Source organism: Oncorhynchus clarkii, chromosome 1, assembly GCF_045791955.1.
Source record: "Oncorhynchus clarkii lewisi isolate Uvic-CL-2024 chromosome 1, UVic_Ocla_1.0, whole genome shotgun sequence".
Classification (NCBI taxonomy): Eukaryota; Metazoa; Chordata; class Actinopteri; order Salmoniformes; family Salmonidae; genus Oncorhynchus; species Oncorhynchus clarkii.
The window spans coordinates 84,509,102-84,517,853 of NC_092147.1; the positions used below are offsets into that span (position 1 = coordinate 84,509,102).

At 44.8% G+C, this 8,752-nt stretch overlaps 1 protein-coding gene across 1 annotated transcript; it reads right to left on the minus strand.

The window, feature by feature from the left end:
* Positions 1–128: 128 nt before the first annotated feature.
* LOC139413460 (peroxisomal membrane protein PEX13-like) lies at positions 129–8,239 on the minus strand. Its single transcript, XM_071160885.1, has 4 exons — positions 8,045–8,239; positions 6,778–7,541; positions 6,378–6,500; positions 129–1,813 (listed from the first exon to the last, which is right to left on the minus strand). Exons 1-4 carry the CDS (start codon positions 8,119–8,121, stop codon positions 1,407–1,409), a joined length of 1,371 nt encoding a protein of 456 aa, XP_071016986.1. The 5' UTR covers positions 8,122–8,239; the 3' UTR covers positions 129–1,406.
* Between the last annotated feature and the right edge of the window lie 513 nt (positions 8,240–8,752).

Genomic DNA, 8,752 nt, shown 5'->3' on the forward strand with positions numbered 1-8,752 from the left:
ACATCCAATGATTTAACCGCTTTAGTTTTATTTAAGTTACCAATTCATTTGCCATGTAATGTGTATAATACGTTGTTCATTTCTTAGTAAGTAGTAGTAGTAGTAGTAGTAAAAAAGCCAAAGGACACTTCAGGTTTTGAAAATGTTTATTTCCAAAATAATTGTATTTACATAATTACAGTTTTTCAGGAGAGTGAGGACTTAAAATGCCACTGAAACACCAAGATGAGGACTGGCTATTTCAGTTCTTACAGATGCATTCAACAAAACGTCTTGATTTAATATATCTTGATATTGGATAGTTCAATTTTCCAAGTTCAAAAATTCACTTTGAATTATTTAGGACATTTTACAGAATATTCAAGATATAGTTGGACCATTCCCGAATTTCAAACAACATTTTACAACCATATTAACACCGATTTAAAAACCAAGTCAATCCTTCCATTAGAACCATATCTGAACCTTGATAGTAATTTATCCATAGAAATAGTCTCCAAGTCAATGATGACATTATAGGTGAACTGGTAGACATCGAGTGTACCCATGCCTAGGTTTTAAAATATTCCCATCTTCAACCTAGACCCATGCCAGGAAGTACAAGTAGGAAGTGTACCCTTCAATTGGGGCTGTGATGTCAACTCAACACATGCCATTGTATGAGCCACATCAGTTAGCATCATTTGAATAAATGTTTCACATTACCGTGGCAACCCAGCAGTTGATAGAACATTCCAAAATACCATGGAAACGATTGAGTCACAATCAGGCAGCCATTGTGAGTGTACCAGTCAACTTGCCAGGGTTAGAGCTTCTATTCCTATGAATTTATCTTTAAATATCAAACCATCGACATTAACTTGGAACAAAACGGTGAAACATATTATGGCTTTGTCCCGTCAGCATCAAACGATGCAATATTTTCACATAATCTCTTAGCGTGCTTCATTTGATCTTAATGTACTCATTCACTGTTAATTAAATAAATCTATATCAAAAACATTTAAATATGCATCATTATTGAGCTAAAATGTAGTGTGACCGTACTGACAAGGCTGGTACAGGATAGGTTGGTCTAGATAACCACTGACAAGATGGCCAAACCAAGACAGTGTCCTGGAAACACTCATATCTAGATAATGTTCTGGAAACACTCATATCCAGATGTCTGACAGATACCCACTTCTCTTTTATCCAGGTACTCAATACCTCATATACCAACCTCACTAATTGATTCCAGGCAGATTAAATGTCAAACCAAAGCCACTGAATTGTGAACATGAATCACCTTCTGGATGTAGATCATGTGTTTCCCCACTGCTGGACGTGACCGAGCTCTACAGAACAGCTCATCAACAAACCACGTACAGTCTCAACGGACATGTGGGAAAACACAAAGTCAGACATCACAGGTCAATCTTCTCTGGTATGGTGAGCACTGTGCTCAAAGCTGTCGTGGTGCTGGGCAATACACCCAGACCCAGGCTGCTGTAACCGGCTGGCGTTTCCCTGTACACGCTCTCCAGCAGCTCCTCTGGGATAGTTACTGGGATGGCTTCAGCTGGGCCGAGGCCTGAAACCAAGCCTGGGGATACAGTTGGCACTGGGCCCGTAGCCAGGTTAGGCTGGGGGGCTTGAAGGGTGGTGCCCAGTGGGTTCCCTGGCTGGGCCTGAACCTGGGCCAGCCTCTCCAGCTCAGCATGCTTCCTGCCTCTCCTCTTCCCCAGGACTTTGACGTAGTTGGCAGGTATGAGGCCTGTGGTCTGGCCGTCTACACTGCCCAGCAGCCACCCACGCACCCTGGGTTGATGCTCTGCACACAGGGGAGAGAGAGAGAGGATATAACATGGTCATTTAGCAGACTTAGTTAACAGGAACACATTCAATATGTAACCCATTCTGAATGGCATTCTGTTGACCTGCCTGCTACAGTGTTAGCCTTCTTCCTCCCAAGGCCTCCAGCTCTCTTTCCCCCTGATAACATATATTGTGGTAACCGCAGTACTTAATTTCTAAATCAGAAGATGCCGGAACAAAAGTGAGTGCAGAGACAAGGAGGGGGCTCTGAGCTACCAGAGCACATGAGAAAAAAAGTGGCCAACAATGCAGTAGATAAATCATACCGGTATACGCACAGTAGAAAATCAAAAACTCATCGATTTAAGATGTCTTTGGTAACTAATTGATCTAGGCCTACTGCAAAATTAAACAAACTCTAGTAAATCGTCTAAGTGTGGACCCTACCTCCTTGTTATCTCGTCATTGTGGTTTTACCAGGGCTGCAGTCTACGTCAACCCCCCCCCCCCCCCCCCCCCGAGTCAGAACCCTGACAATCTCGTTTATCAAGTCTGCGTCACACACACACACAGATATTTCCACCTGTGGTGACATCACAATGGTGACACTGTAGGAGGGATGGCCTCAGAGAGAATCCAGAGAGAGAGAACCCAGAGAGTATAATGTTTACTGTTCATTTGCGATTGTTTATTTCACTTTTGGTTTATCATCTATTTCACTTGCTTAGCCAATGCAAAACATGTTTCCAAAGCCAATAAAGCCCCTTGAATAGAGAGAGAGCGAGAGAGGCAGAAAGAGAGAGGCAGAAAGAGAGAAAGTGTGGGCTGATGTGAAACATGGTCACCGTACGTGTGTGTGGGGGTGTGACACTTTTGGGCTGTCAAAACCGTTAATGCATGTGTATATGTGTGTGTGTGTGTGTGTGTGGGGGGGGGAGACCTATATCTCTGTGTGTGGATGAGTAGGTCTAAGAGTCTGTGGGTTGTATCTGTGACGTTTCTAACCACCCTATCTAAGCACTACCTGTGTGTGAGGCTGGGGGAACCTCCCACGTGCCCCATGTCAGAGCCCAAACACTCTGCTACTATGGACTACAGAGAAGGTGTTAAGGGTAGATGTCTTGTAAGATACGCTCCAACGCACTACTGCGTTACAGGAGAACACCGTTCTCAAAACGGGCACCTGATGCCAACGGTTTCTAATAAAGCGACAGAGTATATTCAGCCTAATGGTAGAAACTTAGAAAAGAGGGAATATCTGAAGGTGGATTGTGTCTTACTGCCTTTGGACAGTAGAAGAAGAAGAAATGCTGGTTTCACTGACAGAAAAAACATCTAAGATTTCCTGATATATGGACAGATTGTTTCTGTTGGCTATTAAAAAGGAAGGGCTATGGAAAACATCCAGGTCTCAAACAATGATATGGTTCGCTAGGCATCACACATACCAATTATTTAGGTTATGGTAATAATAGAATGTCATTCCAACGTTGGGCAAATAGACCCTTTAGAATGAACATTTAAAGATGCTGCATGGTGTGGTGGTTCATTTCTGGATTATCAAATGAGGAGACAAACACAGAGTTACACAAACTAAATCTTTATTAGTGAGAGCTTTGCAATAGCGATGGCTGGTCGACGAATCACCCTCAGGTGATTTGTTGAGCCCCCCCCCCGAGAGAAAAGTACAAAGGTCTTCATTAGCTAAGAGTACAACCCTTTCAACCTACATGACGAACAGATATATAGAATGGATCACAAGGTTAAGATTTGTATGAAAGAAACCTATAATTCACAGCAGACAGTATCTGCTGTGAAAACAGTTTATTGTGTAGAGACGAGTGTCTGGAACCATCTCTTCCTGGTACGGTATAGAACAGATACATTTACTCATGCTCTGGAATGCTCTTTAGGTTTTATCACCCAAAATACATTGTAAATCTCCTGTCAGTGTTATCTCCCAGAGGCCCATCCTCAGTAGAACACACACACAATAGTTATAAGAATCCTCGACTGTGTTGTATAAAACAACCATTTGATGCAATAAAAAGTATTACAAGATAAACTTGCAATATTCCACCATAATGGTCAAACCGACATCTGCATTGGCCCGTGCTGCATTTACGGTGAAATGGCCTCTGCAGAAGTCTGGGCATTTATACTTCTTGCACTTCGCTACCTTGGCCGGGGAACCTTAACGCAGGCAAACTTAAATCCATTCTACCAGCATGTCAAATGTGCAACCAGACAACATAAAAAAAATGAAAAATTAACTTAAGACCTTTACTCGCCCTCCATTTGGCAAATCTGACCATAATTATATCCTCCTGATCCTGCTTACAAGCCAGAACTACAGCAGGGAGGAACAGTGGCTCGCTCAATATGGAAATGGTCAGATGACGCAGATTCTAAGCTACAGGACTGTTTTGCTAGCACAGACTGGAATATGTTCCGGGATTCATCCAATGGCATTGAGGAGTATACCACCTCAGTCACCGGCTTCACCAATAAGTGCATCGATGACAGTCTCCACAGTGACCGTACGTACATATCCCAACCAGAAGCCATGGATTACAGGCAACTTCCGCACCGAGCTAAAGGCTAGAGCTGCCGCTCTCAAGGAGCGGGACACTAATTCGGACACTTAAAAGAAATTCCGGAACGCCCTCAGATGAACAAACAAACAGGCAAAGCGTCAATACAGGACTGAGATTTAATCCTACTACACCGGCTCTGACGCGCGTCTGATGTGGCACGGCTTGCCACGGACTACAAAGAGAAACCCAGCCACAAGTAGCCCAGTGCCTACCAGACAGGCTAAATTCCTTTTGTGCTTGCTTTGAGGCAAGCAACACTGAGGCATGTATGAGAGCACCAGCTGTTCCGGACAACTGTGTGATCAGGCTCTCCGTAGCCGGTGTGTGTAAGACCTTTAGCATGGGTCCTCAGACAGTTCTACAGCTGCACCGTCGAGAGCATGGTTTCAACATAACTACACACAGATCATAAACGTAATGTTAACTGGTGAGCCAACCGTCTAACGTCAGCTAGCTAGCTAGCTAACAGTAAGCTTTAACTTGCAATGAAAACAACTTTGACAAAATTAGAAACTTATATCTGAAACTGTAGCTGGACTCGATCCGTATACGTGGATGAACGCTTCACGGCAGACTGCAACCCCTCATTAAATAAGACGTCCTGTGTCGTTTACCTTGACTAATTTAAGAATTGTATTCGTATTTACAGATGGCATACAACTTCGTTATTAAAGGTACATGAAAGTTCACGTTTGAGACAGCATTTCTGCCTCCCCCACCAAAAAAAATATGTTTTTTCTTTATTTAAAAAAAAAAAGTTTATGATCAAACGGCTCTCCTGTGAAGTAATGACCCGCGACATACATCTAGTTTCCTGAAACAGGGTCACCTATGGTATTCTAGAGAATATCTCTCTCTCTCACTGACCTGAACCGAATGCACACTGTAAAATGTGCAACGCATTTCTGCCTCGCGCTGCAACACTTCCTGTCTGGGTGTTGCAAGTGAAGAGGTGAATGACAGGTTAGTTTTTTAGAAGCGTTGCACACGGGCATAAAAGTTTAATTTACTTGAAACGAAAGTCTACTGAAGTGAGACTTTGTCCTTGTGTTTTCTTTTCTACTTACATTGTTTTGTTCACAAGCTAGGTTGTTATGCTATGTTGGAGTTTCAACTGCTAGGGATACTAGTCAGACTATGGTTGGAGTCCAAACACAAAGTAGACAGCCCTCAGCCCTAAACCCTCAGCCCTAAACCCTCAGCCCTAAACCCTCAGCCCTAAACCCTCAGCCCTAAACCCTCAGCCCTAAACCCTCAGCCCTAAACCCTCAGCCCTAAACCCTCAGCCTTTGAATGACATTTTACATCGTCACAGCCGAATGTACCTCAACTATGTTGCCTAAAATGACACTGCGAGGCCACCAGAATTTGACACGTGACTACAGTTTGCATTGAATTGTGGGTCATATCAACACGCTCCCTCAAGCTAAAAATCGATGGCCGAGGGGATAACGTTTGTGAATTGGACCTCCACTTAAGATGGCAATGAAACTGCATCTTTTTTTGACAGGGATTCCCCTGAGGGAAGTGGCTAGCGCGAGGACTGAGTGGGTTTGGACTGCAGCCCTCCATCTCACAGGCACAAACAAGACAAGTCTCATCAACACTGTATTTCTGACTACATCGAGTTGCTGACAGTTATACCTGCAAAAATTAAAATTCTTAAAACCCTTACCTTTATAATAAAATGTTAATCTAATACAACCACCGACCGTTTCCTCGTATCGACTGACAGCGACTAGATGTAGTCAAGGGGTACACTCCGCCCACTCTCGTCTCCGCTCAACTACGTCGATGTGACGTTACGGACAAACATAGCCGATTCAACTCATCGAAGGCTTGATGACTAGCTAACAAGTTGAATGAGGTGTCCGGGGCTACAATAAAATAAAAAAGGTGAACTGTTGGGAGTACTGGAGTTGAGAAACACTAGGTTAGAGCAGGGTGCTGGTTGGATTCCCCCCTCTCCTCCTAGTTTCTTACCTTTAGGAGCCAGGTTGAGCATGTCTCCAGCATTCAGTGAGAGCTCCTCCTCCGACACAGCTGTGAAGTCATACTCTGCCCTGGCAACCACATGGTCATCCTCCCCACTAGCCCAGTTGGTGGCTGCATAGGGATTTAATCAATCAGAATGTAATTATATAGTCCTTGTAGGGAATATTAATGAAGTAAAAATGTAAGGTGCTGATTAACGTAACAAACAAAAAATGTATGTAGCACACTCATCTTTGTTATGAGCATACACAGAGCCAGATTAGCAGTGTATGTTCAGATAAACCATGACCCATCTGTTTAAGGTTGCCAAACTGTGGTTAACAGACAGGCAGTCAGAGAGACAAAGGACATTCAGGAGAGCCCACACACAGACAGTAAGGAGTCTCACCGCTCTCCTCTGGCCCCTGGGCAGAGCTCAGCAGCTTCCAGATGAGATAGGGCCCTCCTAGGACCACGGCCAGAAAAAGGAAGATGGGCCACGACTTGACCGCTCCGGCTCTGGGGTCTTCCATTGCGGCTCCAGCACCTCTGGTCGCCAGAACAGCTCCTTCGCTGTCTGCCCACAGGTCCTCCACCTCACCGTCCCGCCTCAGCCCCAGCATCCTCTGTATGCGGCGGTACAGGTAGCGCAGGGTGCGCACCAGGGCAAAGGCCGACAGAACCTTGGTAAAGTGCATCCGTAACCGTGTCAGGTGGTTGGCTACATCCAGCACGGCTCGGAAGCTGTTGTAGACGGCCGAGAAGGTGGCGTCCATCATCATGCTGACCGAGGTGAAGGCCTGGACGATGCTCTCGATGGACTGGAAGGCGCCGCGGCTGCTCTCCTCTGCCTGTTGGACAAACCGACTGGGCGCCACGTCTTCACCACCGGTTTGGCCGAAGCGGCTGTAGCCCAGGCTCCCACCGAGCCCCCCTCCCATGCCATAGCCACCACTGTAGGGACTGTAGGGGCTGTATGCTCCACCGTAGAGGCTGGAGCTACCATAGGGGTTGTAGGAGGAGCCAGGGAAGGAGCCGTAGGAGGGACGGTAGGACTGGATGGACTGGACAGGGCGAGGGGGGACGGGGGGCACCATGCGGGTCAAGACGGGAGGACCGGCGGGACCAGAGAGGCCCGGGGTGGAGGGACCTGGTGGGGCAAAGTCAGTCGACCTGGTGGATTGGAAAGAGGGGCATAACTTATAAAACAGTGACCATTCAATTCAATCACGTGTTCGTGTTGTCAAAACGTAATTTATTTTTAATTTTTTTGAACGCCTCAAAACTAGTTTCCTTTGGTTTCGTAGTTAAAGAGAAGTCTAAGCAATCTAGGAGTGTTGCAATGGGTTACGTCTCTATTAGCTAACCTTAGCTAGATAACAAAACAAACGACATGCCAGTCACAGGTAACGACGTTAGCAAGCTACTAACGTTACAACGTTAACTACATTGGAACTCGGTGAGCACTTTTGGTTGAGTTATTATCCAATAACAGTCCAATACTAAACTATTGTCAAATATTGAACTCTCGCTAGCTCTGTCCGCTAGGCAAACGCAAAACAACAAGCTCCGACCTAGTTAGGGCCTGGGCCTATATTAAGAGGCTAACGCTAGCTAGCTAACTCATACATAGTTAGTCCATAGACAACTCGTCAAGTAAGCAATAACTTGTTTACCGATAGTTAACTGGTGCACTCATGGCTGCTCCTGGAATCCGCCTTTCCCACGGTTTAGGAGGAGGCTGCGATGCCATCGTACAAATTGTCTGAAGTTACACCGTTTTTAACCGTTTTCCCTTCACTTCCCCCCGTAGTAACTAGCAAATTGCTACATATGGCTCCATGGCTGGCTCCTGTGTGCCAGACCAAAATAATCAATAAGACGATACGGAAAACGTTTGAAACAATACATAATTGGTTTAAAAGCATAAAGCCAGAGAGGATTTATTTTATAACGCATTTTATATTGTATTTTCATTCTTACTGGGCAAGTTTAACGTCTCTGAAGTCAGCAACTTTGTTGTATCTTTTCGGCGTTGATTAGTAGAGCCTAGAAGGCTTCGTCTCCATTGCATTATTCCGTTCCATGTCGTCCGGAGGCTGATGGATATAAAACTAAAGTATCAAAGATGGGGTGGGACAGTTTTTTCAACTGAGAGAACTGGGAGCTGAGAGAACTGAGAGCGAAAATACGCAACACCATTAGTGTATTTGACTGACAGAACCAATACTAATACAACATTTACCACATTTATTGTCCATGTCTTTTTTTAAACAAATCAATTCAGAAAGTACATGAGGGAACACAAGTATATATAGATTATAAACAATGGATAATCGAGCTAGGGGGTACAATATCACATTACAATTACACAAGGACCTTAA

Bases quoted from the DNA above. Each gene is read 5' to 3' on its own strand.
- LOC139413460 (XM_071160885.1), bottom strand. From the start codon at position 8,121: ATGGCATCGCAGCCTCCTCCTAAACCGTGGGAAAGGCGGATTCCAGGA. The intron at 6,501-6,777 runs GTGAGACTCCTT...ATCCCTATGCAG, and splicing joins CCAGGGGCCAGAGGAGAGCG to CCACCAACTGGGCTAGTGGG. The intron at 1,814-6,377 runs GTAAGAAACTAG...CCCTGTGTGCAG, and splicing joins GCTCAACCTGGCTCCTAAAG to AGCATCAACCCAGGGTGCGT.